The sequence below is a fragment of the Notolabrus celidotus genome, chromosome 17, assembly GCF_009762535.1.
Source record: "Notolabrus celidotus isolate fNotCel1 chromosome 17, fNotCel1.pri, whole genome shotgun sequence".
Lineage (NCBI taxonomy): Eukaryota > Metazoa > Chordata > Actinopteri > Labriformes > Labridae > Notolabrus > Notolabrus celidotus.
The window spans coordinates 16,601,052-16,617,747 of NC_048288.1; the positions used below are offsets into that span (position 1 = coordinate 16,601,052).

At 41.7% G+C, this 16,696-nt stretch overlaps 1 protein-coding gene across 3 annotated transcripts in view; it reads left to right on the forward strand.

Moving 5' to 3' along the window:
- Window positions 1–202: 202 nt before the first annotated feature.
- Window positions 203–16,696, forward strand: part of nrp1a (neuropilin 1a) — an 86,811-nt gene continuing 70,317 nt past the window's right edge. Inside the window, exons 1-5 of one of the 3 annotated variants that reach the window (XM_034706677.1) lie at window positions 203–468; window positions 1,257–1,597; window positions 2,806–2,972; window positions 3,251–3,766; window positions 15,684–16,106. In XM_034706677.1, coding sequence (XP_034562568.1) covers window positions 16,040–16,106 — 67 coding nt within the window. In that variant the 5' untranslated portion in view covers window positions 203–468; window positions 1,257–1,597; window positions 2,806–2,972; window positions 3,251–3,766; window positions 15,684–16,039. Of the gene's footprint in view, window positions 469–1,256; window positions 1,598–2,805; window positions 2,973–3,250; window positions 3,767–13,884; window positions 14,417–15,683; window positions 16,107–16,696 lie in introns of those variants that run through there. The other 2 variants (XM_034706679.1, XM_034706678.1) reach the window with 2 other exon arrangements.

Below are 16,696 nucleotides of genomic sequence, written 5' to 3' on the forward strand. Positions count from 1 at the left end.
GCTTTCTTAATAATCAAAAAGTGAAAAGCCCAAAGTGGATTGATATTGCACCAGTATCACATGTGTTCAAGGTGTCATGAGTTGATGTTCAGTCTAGTTTTTTGCTTGTGTTTCATGCCTTGGTTTTCCTGTTTATTCGGTATCGGTTATCCTATGTGTCCCTTGTGTGTTCTGTGGTCCATGTCTCTTTTTGTACTTTCTGGTGTTTCTTAGTCTTGTCTTGTGTACTCTGTTTTGTTGTTCTGAATCCTCTGTGTTTCCAGGTTAGTTACTTTCTGCCCTTGTGTATCCCTCCTTGTTGATTACCCTCATCAGTTTCACCTGTGTCCTGTGCTCCACACCTGTGTTAATTACTCTGTGTATTTAGTTCCTCTGTTTCCCCTGTCTCTTGTGAGATCATTGTACTGTATGTCAAACCCTCCTGCATGTACCTCTTGTTTCCCTGTGCCTGTGTTTGCCTTGTTCGCAGTAAGTTTTTGTTATTAAATTCTTTGTTTGTATCTGCATTTTTGAGTCCTCTACTTTCCTACAATTGTGACAGTCATGCCACAAGGCCTTCACATACAAACATAAACCTTTCAAGACTCGCTTGGAATTCTGATGTTCACAGGGGACCAGGGTGGCTTTCTCTCAGATAAAATCCATCTCTGTTTCAACGCTGCAAAATCTGCAGAACTTCTGGAGCTCCAGCTGAAAGTTTCTAAATTCCCAAGTTTCTCACTGCCTACTTCTGTTTTTATCTCTGCCAAATACATCTCTCTGTCTCACTATATATTCGTTCTATGTATAGAGCACGTCAACACTTGCAAAGAATATGGAGATTACAATCAAACATGTAGATCCTCACTACAAATTTAAGGATTAACTGAGGGAATAAATCATGATTTCTCAATCCTAAAATGCTGGCTCAAACTTTGCCCTGACACACACATGAATTAGTAACTTCAACATCATGTAGAATAATGTACTCACAAATTATGTCTTTTCTTCTTATCAGGCAGTACAATCTTCAAACTTGCTGAAAGCATATATTTAGAAAATTAGAGTTGGAGACCTGGGTTTGAGAGCTGCGCAAGGATAAGTTGACTTATTCAAACAGACTTAGTCATTTTACATATGTCATGTGACTGCATTTGCCTACTATACTTTCCTCTTCATGTAGTATAGGGTCAACTAGTGCTGTCAGCATTAACATGTTGTGAAATTGCCTTTTTTGTTTTATCCTTTGGTATTTTGTCCCTTTTTGCTCACCATAGTGTAGCCCCCTCAGCGCCCTTCTGTCTCCTGCCGCTACCGTGATGGATAATGATGGCACCACTGCACTTTTGAATGGCACATTTCACTTCTAAAAACCTCCCAGATGGACCGCTCAGTGGACAAGTCAAAAGTAATGTGCACTTTGTGTCAAACAGAGTTAAAATATCTTTGAAGTACTACAAGTTTGAGCTACCAGCAGCTAATGTGCAGCTAATAGGACTGTTGTCAGCGGCGTATCAATCATCACGGACCTGTGGATAAAACTACATAGAAGAGGTCAGCTACAGCACTTACTTGGTTTCAATCCACGCTGGTGTGGCAGGGCAGCATTATTTGAATGGTAAGTGTTAAAGTCAAGATCATGAAGTGCATTTTATTGTATTAATTTTATTCCCAAAACAAAGACATAAGTAAGAATTGCTCTATATTGTTAATAAAACCAGTTTTTAAATGTGAAATAATCTAATTTTAAAGATTGGTACAAAATTGTGGATTGTAAATTTGATACTAAAGAGAACATACAGTATTTTCAACTAAAGACAATGGGCCTCATTCACTAACAGTGTGTACACACGAATACATGCTTAAACTGTGTGTACGCACGTTTGAAGCACAAATCTGGGATTCATCAATATATTCTTACTTGAATTTGTTCTTACACTGCAAACAAAAATAGAACTTCCTCAGACCATGCGTACGCACAAATGATGACAACTAACTTTCTCAGAAAATGTAAACACATACTCTTTTAACTAAAGGCATGACATATTTAAACTACTTTCAGTAAAAGAAAAAAGCCAGATGACTGTCATATAGCCATCTGGCAAAGAAAATAGCATAAAACTCATCACATTTTCCAGTTTCAAGGTTTTCGATGGTTCAATATCATCGCTTTATCCCTCATTTTGGGAACATATTCCTGATATGGAGGTGTCTCCAATAATCGCAGCCGTTCTTTAATCCTGAGCTGTCAGATCAGGTGGCCCTTGTCCTCCTCCAGTTTCCTTCCTTCTTTTTTGTTCTGCTAGTCTTTTATTTTATGTTTTTTTGCATTTACTTAAATATCAAACCTTTTTTTCTTAACCTGAGCCACGGTGCGAACCTCAGGAGACACAGCATTAACAGCCTTATTAAGAAACCCAGTCTTCTTTTTCCTTTTGTCATGGTGACTCCTGCTGACACGTTTCGGAAAAGTGTTGGATTTCTTGTCTCAACCTCCGCAACAATCACCTCTCTCTCTGCCGAGATGAAATTCAGCGTCCTGATGCGCCGAACAGATGTCCTTTTATGGATGAATTGCGGCGTGGTGGTATGCTGATTGCAGGTTGCAGGCACGTGCCTGTCGATTTAGAATGATTTTGATTCACTAATATAGGCAAGGTGGTGAGAACAAAATTGGCTGGTACGCACGTGTCATGAATCCGACGATGATTTTGCATAAGCACTTATTTTATTCACAGAGTAAGAACATTTCTACGCATTTATTAGTGAATGAGGCCCATTGTGCTTTTTCTTACCCTGACTAAGTCACTTCCTTTTGTGTTGCAGGTTAAGCCAACCAAACTATTTGGACAGGTTTTGGGAAATGATCATGCCTTTGCCTGAACAGAAAACTCACTTCTTGTTTCAGAAGTTTTCAAATTGAGACAATTTGCCTCTCAACATGATTCCATACAGCCTCGGTCACATAGGCACTCCTTAAATACTAAGACAAGGTGAGTAGTGGTGGTAGTAGGGTTTCAGAAGGCACATCAGAACTCCACTGTGGAATACACAGTGTGATGTTTACAACAAGAAAATATTGCATGTCCGGTGTTAACTTTAATATGTTTCGCATGCTAGATTTAAATAACCTTCAGTATTCTGCAGCAAGTATTTGTAATAGTATTGAAAATGTGATTACAGTAGAGTCCTGTTATTCCTTCTCTGTACTTGACTCCCCTGCTCTGTGTCTCTGTCTGCATCCAATTACATTTTTCTTTATCCCTGTCAGCCTCCATTTCTTCCTCCCTCTCTTTCTGTCTGCATTCAACTCTAAACCTCTCTGTTTCTCCCTTCCACTCTTTCTATTTCTCCATCTCTGCTGAGCACAATTTCCCCCTCCATCTTTCTCTCTGCATCCAATCCCCCCCCTGTTGTTCATTCATTTTTCATTCACTTGCATCTGACTTCAAATATTTCTCCCCTTTTCTCATCCTGCATCTATTTGTCTCTGCCTGCCTCTCCCTGCTCTCCGTCTCTGTCCTGCTGTATCTCTTTCTCCCGCTGTCCGTCTCGATTTGTCTCAGTGGACAGGTTGGTTTCTCTCAGGGCTGCACTCTGACATGGTGAAATGGAGTTAGTTTGTTCCTGCAGTGATGGCCGCACTCTGCAGTTGGGATAACAACTCCAGATATTGACGGAGAGGACTTCAGGGGTCACCATGAGCTGGCAGGAAGAAGAGATGAAGCCTCACAGCACTGCACACATCTGCTGAAGGCACAGTAACATCTTTAAGGGTACTCAGAAGGTAAGACTGCTGTTTCTAATCCAAGGTTAGGAGTAGGGTAGTTCTGGTTTGTTATAACTTTTATTTCATTTTCATTGTCTCTGTTATGAAAATATGGTAAAAACAGAGCATGTCGAATCTTTACTGTCTTATTTATTGTAGTTATCCCTGTAATGTCATTTTGCACTGTTTTGCAGACGATATACAGAGTTATTTAGACTTCTAAAATGAAGCTCACTGACGCCAGACATCTACCAGATCTGTGTCCCCTCTGTCTCTGCTCAGCTGCGGTCCAGTTCGGTACTCTCTCATCCATTAACACCTACTGGCTGCAATTTCAGAACGCAGCACAAACCAAGACCACTGGACATCTGGAGTCATGACACCAAGGTTTTAATTACTGAATCAACGGTTTTCCGCCTCCATGTTGTCTTTTTGGCCTCTGGAAACCTCTAACTCCAGGTTTGGCCCTGGTCATTAAGATGGTTCGCCAAGAATATGAAAGTGTTTTATTCTGAAAATTTGAAACTGAGCTGGAACGCAACAGAGCGAAGCCAGTGGAAGCGACCCAATAGACTAGAATTGAAAACTCTAAGCTCCAGTTTAGTGAAGGAGTGGAGACGGACCGAACACTGATCTGGTTGAATTTAGCAATTAGTATTGATACATAAACAGTAAGTTAAGTGCTGTAAACTTTGCAAAATGGTCAGGGCTGTTTGGTTTTGGTCTCTAGATGACAGTTCTGCATTGGTTTATCAATAAATTGCACCCGAGTGCCACTGCAAGTGATCCCAGTGAGCACTAACTGGGGATTACATGTTAAACTTCAGGTGAAAGTAGAGCGAAACCAAGTCTGTAGGTCGAAAACCAGATTTCAACTGTAGCCAATGTGTTTGAAAACATATTTGTGATTTTATAATTTTGATAAATAGTTCATGTTAGGGGTGAAAGGAGAACAGAAACACTTTCTAAGACGGCATTTCTCCAAAGTACTTTTCCAATCGTCGTTGAAATTATTCAACATGATTTATTTTTCATACAAAATCATAAATCTGGCCCATTTAAGGGCTGTGTGATGTGAGCAAAATGGTTCAAAGACATCTATAACATCGTACAGGGAGCATTTTTCAACTTTCCCCACAGAAAAGGAAAAAGTAAGACGTGTGCATGCTCAGGCACATCAGCTGTGAAGCTCTAACTACAAAGGTAGAAAGACCCCTAGATGCTGACATAGCTGACTGACGCCTGACAGAAACGCAACGATGAATAAGCTCTTTGGCCGACAGTACAAAGTGATGGGCTTGAATTATTAAGGTTGGGGGATCGACTTTAAATCTTTTTCAATGGAGGCTGTGATGCCCTGTTAGTGGAGTCCGTCTTGTAGCACCGTGACTTGAAAATCGCCTTTTAGAGTGTGTCAATGTGCCACAAATCTCATGGCAAAAGCCTCATATCCAGTTAAATCTGGTTTAAACATGGACGGTTAATCAACATCTACAAATCAACATTGCAAGGCTTTCAAACCTTCAACATTTTTCCAGCAGTGACCAAAGACTTCTTTTGTATTACATCTACAACTACTGGACTTAGATGATAAATCAGAACAATAACCTGAGGGACGGCATCCAGAAAGGAGCTGGATGTTTAGCTACGTCTATTTAACTTGTCGGGAGTAAATATTGTTTGCGTCACAAGGTCTTGTGCAACACGAAAAAGCCTTAGATATGAAAAAATCCCCCTCAGTTGTTCCGCTGTCCTGGAATCAATCCCTTTCTGCTGATTTTGACCGTGGGTCTTGTGATGCTTGTTTTATGGAAATGAGATATTCTAGTTCAACTCCTGCTTCCTGTCCACGTTGCTTCTGACTCACACGTCAGCTGTTTTTCTCTGTGATCTCAGTCTCTGCCTCTGAAGTCACATCCTGTCTTCTGTCAAAAGCCTTTGTAAACAATCCAAGACTAAACCACCAGTCCTGGCACATGATACAGCAGCCTCATGACAACAGTCGGGCCTTGTGACTAGAGACAAAAATACACAAGACACAAACAAAGGTGTTACAATAGTCACATAAAAAAAGAAAATGGAAAATATGTACATATAAATCAGCATAAAAACAAGCACAAGTGTCCCAGTTTAGTCACCCAAGCTCCAGCAGCAACACTAATAGGGTACCTCCTACCCCTTGAGCAACACACACACACACACACACTCATGTACAAAGGCCAGCATCTCATGTTCCTCAGTAACCCATCTCACTGTTTCAGCTAATCTTTACCATCACAGGCCCTGCTGCCTTTGTCAGGATTTCCTCCTCTTAATTACTATGACACTGAGCTTTGTGCTCATTGTGCTGCCGCTCCTGGCTCCGTTTCCAACCCTGTTGTGAGTGTCTTAAACCTACCCGTGAGGGCCAGAGGGGCAGCTAGGTTTACCACCTGTTGCTGCAATTACTAACTGAACAAAGCACAGAGGGCAGGGAGGGCCTTTATTCTACCAGGGTTTTTTTATTTGGGAAAGAAAATAGGCATTGAAATCAGAAGAATACTTCTCTATCCATGGAAAGTGATGATCCAGCAGTTGAGAGAGGAATACAAGCTACTAAAAACAACGGGACGGGAGCATAGATCCTTTGTTTCCAATGTACTCGCCAGTCAGTGTAAAGGGCAGTGAGTACATAAACAGTGTGTGGGAGTGGTTCAGAAAAGGAGGACTAGACTGAGTCAGCCTCAAAGAAAACAGGTTGAATGATAAGAGGGTAAGAAGAAACACCTCACAAAAAATATGTTTTTACACTCTGTTACTGAACATGCAACACATTCATATGCATCAGAAACACACTCACATAGACATGCACTAATGGAGAGATGTCAAGAGGGATGGGGCTGTACATGGTTGGCCTAACTAAAGGTCCAATATCCATAGTTTAATCTGTAGCAGGTTTTGAACCGGTGAGCCTCTGTTCCAAGGCCAAATCCTTACTGACAGAGCTGCTGTTATGTTTTATGATTTTAAAGTTATATTTTTTTGGCCTTTTTTCCCTTTATTGTATAGGACAGCTGAAGAGAGACAGGAAATGTGGGAAGTAGAGAGTGGGGGAAGACATACAGGAGATGGTCAACCGGCCGGGAATTGAACCGGCGACTGTAGCCTCTGTATGTAAGGCGCTTAGACCGCTAGGCCACCAGTGCCCCATGTTTTATGATTTTAACACATGCAGTCTAAAAGTCATAACAAAAAGCCTGTATAAGTTCCATTGCCTGTGCTTCAGAGTTATCTTACAAAATGCTTACTTTCAACTGTGTTGGCTGGTCATCGGTGCTCAAAGCAAAACAGAAGAAAAACAACTCAAAGAGAATTATTCATGAACACTTCTCTGTGCACAAAATAAAAAAAGAGCTGATAAACATTAGGTAGTTAGGTTCAATTTTTCTGATGTCCTGCTCTCTGTTGAAGGGAAGTTAAGGAAAAGTGCTTGTTGAATTGTAATCATCCAGTTCCACTTTTTATTCTAGTGATTAGTCAACGTTTAATAAATGCAGAGATCAGGCTGATGTGGTCACTCTCGTTTTGAACCCTCAATGAAGACCTACCCACGTAATTATGAGAAAGATAAGTCCTTTTAACCAGAAGTTACAATAACTGTTTGTGTTTTCCTGTTGCACATGTTGAGAAGATTACAACCCACAGTTCTCACAGATCTCTTGTTTCGAATGTCGTGAGCAGCATACTTCATAATTGGAGAAGGACTGTTTCTCACTCATCATGTCTTACTTTTGATGTGGACCGGCAGAATTACCTGAACTTCCAATTGGCTCTTTGGAAACAAGTATTGATTCCACAAAATTCAAAATGACCTCTTGCTGGGCATAATGAGTCACTACATTCGATTTGTGTGATCATTTTTAAGTCCACAACTGAGAAGAGGAAGTGGGTACTGCACACTGGTGAGTTTTGCATTTAGAAAAAAATATCTTCCTGTAACCTTAGTTCTCAGAAAGCTGAAACTGAAAACATTGAAGGTTTTGAGGAAGCATTCAATGTCAAGGTTACTGTGTGCCACCAGGATGTTTTCTTACAATACTGCTTCATATTTAAGGTTGTGTGCAATATTGATGTAAGGCATCATTATATCAACTTTTTTTAAGTTATATTTTGGACCTTTTATGCCTTAAAGTGGAGAGAACAGCATTGGGGACTATAGCCTCTGTATATGGGCATGCGACTTAACCACTTGGCCAAACTAGCACCCAATCACTTTTTTAGTTTTACACCGAACCAAACATACACCAGTGTTCAGCCGCTCACATGTCTCTAGGCAGTAGTGAAATCAAGTGCAAGACAACAGCATCAAAAACTTGTTTGATATATAACGTATAAGGTTTAGGCAGTGGTACCAAATCTGTCTATCTTCTTTATAGCAAGTGAGCTTACAGGTACAACATTCAAGCCTCCAACAGGCTGTTTTAAGGTGGCCCATCCCTTTCTCCTTAATACACACACCACATAGCGCACAGAGTATGAACTTGTCTGCTACATACATACAGAAGAAACTGAATAAGCTCTCTTCGAAGGACTCGGATAGACTTAAAGTATATATATATTAGCCAATATACTCGTATGGATCCCCCTGAGAGCAGAGGGTGTCGACTGCAGTCACCAAGGTGATTTTAGGGAGAGTAATCTCTCATAATTCAAGTCGGATGGATTCACCGGAAATCAAATCAGCTTCCCAGACTGTGAGCTGAGGAGGCAATATCCCAGTGCAATTCTTCATTGACCTACATAGCATTTCTCCCTGACAGTTCCCTCCCGCTCTGCACCTCCCCTCCCTTCCTCCCCTCCATTGCCCTGATCTCCGGGGCTTCTCCCTGTGCGTTTGATGATGAGCAGCACAATATTCATCGTCTCAGCCTCCCAACGGGTGGAAAAAAAAAACATGCGGAGAAAAGAACATTAACCCACCCCGAGAAGAAAAAAAAATATCTACTCCAAAAATTGGAATTTGCCAGACAGTTTGCACCCTGGCTTTCCAGAAATGTAATTAACCATCAGAGACAATCGCAAATCTGTGTGCCTCCCAAAAATGTTCGCTTGATTAGGTATCGAGGATTGGGTAATTTCCATCAGTGATGATGGGAAATTGGGGTGCTGCAAGAGTGAGTTGGATATGTGTGTGCCCTAAGTTCAACACACACCCGCATCCATTTGTAGCTAAATGCTGTCACATGTGCAGACACTCATACAGACCCACATCCAGAGACAGACAGTAGGCTCCCTCATCATTAATTCAGGAGCCATCACTCTCACCCTCCTTCTGCCCCTGAGAAGCTCTCGATGCTTCCCGGCAACATTATGCATATTTATTCATACGTCCCTGCTTCACTAAATGTCACTGTAAATGTTTCTACATCTAATGAAGCTATTTCTTTATGTTTTTGTTCTATTCTCTGTACCCCCCCCTCCTCCTCCTCCTCTACTCCTGTGTTTCCCCACTCCTCCGTTCGAATGAGGAATACCCATGAAAATGTTCCAGGTTTTCGCTGTTCTTTCCATATTACCATAACGTCTCTAAACTTCAGAGGCGCTTCAGCCCTCTGCTAATTCCGTTCACACTTAGTTTCACCTCGCTCCAAACGCCTCGGAGGAGAGTTGCTGCCTTTGTAGCAATTACTCCAGACCTTGATCTGACTGAGCCCCCGTCCTCCCCTACCACCACCCGCCCCTCAAGAGTCAGCCGTGAAGGGAGTTTTCAGAATCTCCTCTGTTTTTCATATCGTCTCCCATGGCCCAGCTTATTTTGGCTTCTGTTTGTTTCTCCCAGCTTTGTATTAAACTCCATTCAGCTCCCTTTTTTTCTGCTTTTCTTACCTCCTGTGACACACGCATAATGCTGCTCACATTCCTGCAAATAAAAAACAACAACATTACGACACATCCACAGAGTTTGAAGGTGTGTCGTTTGTGCAAGCAAGCCTTGTCAAGGGAGTACGAAACATTCCCGTCAAACATTGGACTGGTAATTATCAACAGCCGCAGCAGACATTGTGAAACAGGTACAGCAGCTTGTGTACTGTGGGGGCCTTTTAGCCCCTATTCATGTGCACAATAACCTTTCAGCCTGGAGCTGTCTTTTACAGGGGTTGACATGAAGGAGAAACTGAAAAACAGCTTGATTAGTAGGTAAAAAGGTCTTTTAAAAGTTCATGGTCTGCACCTCTAATCCACTTTCTAATGCAGTGGAACAGAAACATGCATTTAAGTATGTCTGCTAGTGAATCTTTCATCCCACATGGAACTTGTGAGTTCAGGGTTTGTGCGGCATTGATGTCCCTGATGCACTCAGCTAGAGAAGTTGTTGTTTTTACAGAAGAAATACTGCCAAGATGGATTTGGTAAGGCTCATATCAAAGGTTGCGGTTTTTTGCACATGAATCCAAGGAATTAAATGGTCCATATGACACCAACAAGAAAGCCCCAGTGACTGACTAAAATCAGTGCAACATGCATTGGATGATATGACATCAGCACTGGCATCTTGCACCTAGTCATTTTGGGCAGCAGGGCTGAAAATATCAAGCCTTGTTGTGCAGCTGTGATAGGAAACTGGACTGAATCTCTGAATGGGTGGCCAAGCTCCCTTGATTGATTCTCCTCATCAGTAAACTGTTGTGGATACTGTTATATCTGAAGGCCTGTAAGAGTAAGTGGGACAGCCATCATTTGAGTTGTTTAGGGATTTGTGTAGCAAGATTGCACCAAGAAATCAAAACTGTCCCCGTTTGATATCACTTCTATAGTTTCTCTGAGTGTCCAAGTGGTTCAGTTGTCTTGTATTTCTAGCAATTGCATACCTTTCAGATGATTAACTTGCCACTACCAAGATCTCTCCCTAAGCGTACCATAGCTTCCACGCAAACAGATTTTAGAAAAGCCAGTTCAAAACAATGTCATAAATGGATAAAAAATAAACGTCACTGAAGTGATGCAGACCATAGTAGAGTGGAGTTCTTTAATGTCACTGGTACACCACACCCCTCGTGAAGAATGTCCGTTTTCATAAGCATGAGTCCACTCTTCCAAATTACATTCCCTTATTTGATTTTTAGAGTTGCTGGTGGTCAGCATTGTCTTACGTGCTTTTGCACAAACTTTGGTAAGTGTTCAGTTTAGCTGACATCTGACACTAAAGGTCACAACCTGATAAAACCATTCAGATAGTCCTGGGAACTTGTGTGGAAGGAATCTTGACTACAGATTTAATAGCTACTTATTAGGCTGTTTTTAGAAATCTAAAGTACTGCTACGCGTGCTGCCAAGAACAGGAAAAAAATGCATATTTCACATGTGACTATCTCTCCATTGGTCCCCTAGAGAAGGCAGAATTTAGAATCCTCCTTCTCGCCTCAAAAGACCTTTATGATGAGGCCATCATCATCTCTGTGAAATCTTCCATCTCCAGTTCCAACTGGACTTGCAGAGGAGGCCTGATTGGGGTGTCTAAAGTCTCTAAAAACAGTATGGGAGGCAGAGTCTTTAGATAAGAAAATTCCTGTCTACCAGATTTGCTCTGAAAGCATACACCCTCTCTACGAAAACTTTCTTGATTTGATAAAGTTCATAGATAAAGTTCAGGCTAGTCTTGGATCCTCCTGGCCAAGTTATTACCATGCACTTGCTCAGAGTGGAATCTGATGGCTCACTTAAAATGATTGGTTTTGAATCAAAACTGATTGATTGAAATTCAAAGATTTTTCAACCTTAACCCAAAATGGCACAAAAAAGTTTAATAATTTTCCTCCTTCAGACAAATGAATCTATAGACAGACATTTCAATCAGAAACAGAGGAATACTTACATTGACTCTGTGCCAAATGGTTTGAACCTGTACATTTCACTCTGATTCACTCACTCCGGTGAATAAAGGCCAAACTAATGAAATCAAGTCCACTGCTCACAGGAGCCATAAAATGTCTGCTTTTGTACCAGAGCTAATTATTCATCAGGGCTGTACCAAAGATTAGTGTGGATATATATGAAGAAGCAAATCCGTTAAATGGCTCTTTCATTGTTCTCCCACAATCCTCCCCACCCTCATTTTAGATACGGTGCAGGCAGGCACCCTTGTGAAATGACTCTAAGCCACTGTTCCTGTGTTATCCTGAAGACACGAAAGGCTAGTTAGCGCTGCCTTTGATAGAGATGCCCAGCACCATTTTAACATTTGTGCTATCTGCTAGATAGAGAATTACCAAGGCTGGGGTGGAAATAAAGCCACTCAATCTTCTGTCTTCCTAGCGCTCTAGGAATAAAAATGATAATGTGCAAGGATTGTAGGCTTATCTTGCTCTACTGTGTCAGGAAAACTTGTCAAAAAAGCGACATCTCAGTACACCACGTGTCTGTGTATGTCAACTTTGTGAAGTGACACAGCGCTGCTTGCATTCCTCATAGGGCAATACAATAATTTTCTCAGGACAAAAGATCATAATTAGTACATGAAAATTATTATTTCACCCCAACCAGGAAAAATTACAATGCTGTCAGTGCACTTTCTGCTGATGCATGGGAAGTCTGACTCAAATGTGAACTGAATATAGTGATTAAGTCTGCAAAAACATTTAATCAGCACACTTGTTTGTATCCCAGCTGTGCAATCTCATAGGCATTACAGTAAGGTGAGCCAGAGTAGCAATGGGTGTCTCCCTCTGAGCCTCACCAGCTCTGATGCCCCCTACAGGGCAGAGGGGGTTGTAACCACAGAGGTCTGCAGCTGGAAGCTTCCAGTTTTCACCGTCAATTGAGCAAAAACAGCAGAGAACTCAAGCAGTGTGTGTGTGTGTTTGTGTGTGTGTGTGTGTGTGTGTGTGTGTGTGTGTGTGTGTGTGTGTGTGTGTGTGTGTGTGTGTGTGTGTGTGTGTGTGTGTGTGTGTGTGTGTGTCAGGCTTGGCTCTTAAGGCCCAGCAGCGAGTGTTGTTCGGGAGTAAGAGCTGAGAGGTATTTTTCAACTTTCTGAGAAGTGGGCTGCTTTAGTTCCAGTTCCTCTTATTGGATCATTGCACAATAAGAGAAAATGTGAATGAATGCTTTGACCAAAGTTTGGCTCGTTCCTCTGTTATGTTCCCAAATCTATCAAGGAAATTCCTGGTGTGAGTATTATTAGATGTGGGTGTGGGATTGAATTTATTTAGAGGGTTGCAATTAACCCTCTTATTTAGAGGGTTGCAATTAAAATCTAAGGTTTGTCTTTTAAAAACTCAGAAACTTTAATTCCAAGTAAAGACATTTCCTATTCTAACAAATGTTTCAATATGATCCACATGAATCTTGTTTTGAAATATTACTAAAACTAAAGGGACCTTTATTCTATCTGTTTCTTCTGTTGGTTTACTTATTTAACACCTCTGATTGGTGTCACATCACCCACAATGCATTGCAAAAGACAAGATCATGATATAAATGACATATGCTGTTGGTAGTTAAAATGTCTGTGTGTGTGTTTTTGGTACAGACAGAAGTGTGTGACAGATAGGCACCAGATTGTTCAAAAAAGAACAGCTTCTTTGTTCAAGGAAACAGCACTACACACTCAGTGAGCCCCTGTGGGCCCCATAGGCTCCCAGAAAGAGGATATCAGCCCACACAGTACCTCTAGAATATTCGGCATATTTCTTTAGGAACTTGTATATATAAGTATATGGCAATAGGGTCCTTAACCTGCATCCTTTTCCCTTTCTTTTTTTCTTTACACCTATTAAATCACTTCAGTTATCCAAGGTTGGAGGTTTGCAGAAATATTCTTGTGACATCCTTTTATAACACTTAAATGTAACCTGGTATAGTTTTCCATAAGATAGTAAAATGCAGGGTTTTTTTCTGGAGTGATCCATAATAAAATATAAATCTCAATCAAGATGGCTTACACGTGCATCCACCAGGTCAGCGAATTTTCTATCTGATGTGAATCCTGATAAGGTTACAGGCTGGTTGTGAGCGAGAGGCAGCTGTGTGAAATCTGCATCTCGATTGCAGACACTCTCCTCCACACACAAATACACGCGCACACACACACAATCACGCGCGTCCGCGTACTCATCCCTCGTAAAGGGGGCGTGTGGGTCTGGCAGGGACTCAAACCTTCTGCATTCGCATCAGTGGAGCAGCGGAGAGCGGTGGCGCACGGAGAGACGGACTGGGGGGAAAGAAACTTATCATATCAACCCGGACTTTTACTGTTTCTGTACAATATTCTTTCCGTGAGATTTGTTGGACTTTATATTTCACCCTCACTCTGGCTGGATTTCACTTGTGAAAAGCGCTGAATGAAAGGCAGCGAGACAAGGACAGAGAGATCCGGAGAGATCACCGGGAAGGAGACTAGTGTATACACGGAGAGGAGAGCGAGTCTCCAGGCATCGGCTGTGCGTCTTAGCGCGGTGGGGACAGAGGAGCGAGCGGGACGGCGGTGCTGTTATCACCCAGCTCTGTAAAAGGGGGTTTGGGGTGGGGGGGACACAACTTGACATTCTTTGAGGGGGACTCTGGAGAAGAACTGGTTTCATTTTTAACAGAATCAGGGGAAGCCAATCGGATCGTATACTCTGCTCCACGCATGCTGGAAGAGGAGAGAGCAGGGCTGGATGTCTGCGGGGGTTGCGAGTCCTCAAGACGCAGGTGAATGCAGCTGATCTTCTAGACTGATATATGGCGAAATATCACTTCTTTACAGTGGCTGATATGAAAATAGATTTGTAATCATGTTTAAAGATAACTTTATACGCACACATTTACAAATGTTGCTGACATGTTCGCATTATTCTTTACAGTCTTTAATCTTCTAATAACAAAATACAAACAACATTACCAGCATATATGTGGTAAATAATGATTAAGTACTTCTTTGCATCGTGTTTAAGCATGATTCCACTGTACATGACTGAACGTGCCGGTTGAGGTCTGTTAGACACAAGCCTGCTCCGTTCCTTTTTTGAGCAGTGTGACCCACTAAGGGCAGCCTCGAGGCTACTTTAATTTACGCTTTAATTGATTTCCCCTAAATTTCCAGAGTGCCAGTTTAATGGTGTCACTGTTGTGGGGCAGGCTCTGACAATCCGCGCATCTGGAGAGCTACTGGTGCATAAAAGAATTCCTGAAGGACTACAGGGGAAAAAAACACTTCTATTATTTAGCTCCTGAGCAAAAAAAAACTGGGCCTTTTAATAGTGGAGATAGGTTATTATTTGAGCAAGAGGATCTGTTCTATGGGACAGAAAAGGAAACACTTTAGTAGTTCAGTGTGTCAGATAGGTAATGAATCCCAAGCAGAGGCGGACATCCTGAGGAAAGCCCAAAAGTGATTCTAATAATCCAAGCTAAAATATAGACAATTTACAATGTCGTATTATAAATGTCACAGCATTTCATATTTTGTACATCTCCCAAAAAATATTTAGAAAGGTGTCTGAAGAGAATCCTGTTTGGTAACTACATGTTCCATTAATGTCTTGCTCCTTTTTGTGGGAGAGTGAGGGAGGGGAAGAGAGCGTAAGTGCGTAAAAGAGAGAGAGTGTGTGTAAGAAAGAAAGAGAGAGAGAGAGAGAGAGAGAGAGAGAGAGAGAGAGAGAGTCATGTCACTTAACGGACTGCTGGTGCTCTGTGACTCAGTGTGCAGCTCCGCTTACATATAAAGACACTGGACTTTTCCCCACACAGGTTGGCTACAAGTAATCAAGCCAATCAGCAACCTCTCCAAGTCCCCACTCTGGGCCTATAGAAGCAAAGTGGTCACAGTTTTGGGGAAGGGGTGTACCCGTGCCTTTGTAGCCGTGTTGTATCAGCAGACAGCGCGTTTAGACACATTGGGGATCCGTCCACAGCGCACGGCAGCAGCATTCATTCCTAACCTTCTCACACCTACTTCTATCTCTGTTCACTCCCACAGCCAATAAGGATTACCCCCTGCCTGATCATTTGACGGAGTACGAACGCAAAAAGGAGTGAGTCATTTCTTCATATATCTTGCGCTTTTGGCTTCTTTGGAGAGGATATGGCACGGGCGGCGATGGAGAGAGGAGCGCAGCCGGCACAGGCGAGAGGAAACAGGAGCTGAATGACAGGATGCCAGCGACCTGAGCCCGCTCTCAGATCAACTTCGTTACAAGAGACACTTCTGCTTTATTTGTCGAGTTTAAGAGAAGACAGAAGAATACTTGGCTCACAAACAAACCCTGTTGGAGGAGTTTAATTTTGGAGTTTTTTTTATATGCGTAATTTTATTTTTTGGGAGAGAAAACAAGGATGCATTGTGGATTAGTCTTTATCCTGTTCATGGGAATCCTTTTGGTGGTCAAGGCTTTCAAAAACGGTAAGTGGGACATGTGATATCTATATAAATAAGCTTTTATGTACCTAGTAAAGCTACTAATCCCAATATTTTTTTAAGAGATTAGGGTGCTCTGATCTCCGCTGATCTTCTGACAAACTCGCATGCGCTCACCTGCCCATTTTACCCACACTAGGAAAATCCCTCTTCATATATTTTTTTAAAGAGATTAAGACGCTATTACTCCATGTTGACTTTAGATGTAAATCAGTTGCCCTCCTTTATTGTGTTTCATACATCTATTATTAATGCTATTCTTAAATACTCCTGTTTAAGACTGATTATGAGCAGCCTCTTTCTACTGCATGTTTATCTCATTTTATCTAAATGCAATTGAAGTTTTATATGGCCTTTGAACCTTAAATAAACTATCTTATTAAACATTATTAAATCATTTTTATCCTCATGGAGACAGCTTTCTATTACCGTGGGTTGAGTTTGTGAGCTTTGGTGAAGTTCAAAAAGTCAGCTCAAATTCTCCACGCACAACTTCCCCTTGTTCTCCTCACAGTTTGAGTTTCGTTTCAACTTTTGCGCTTATATTCCTTCTCTCGTTTTATCCCGAAGCGAGT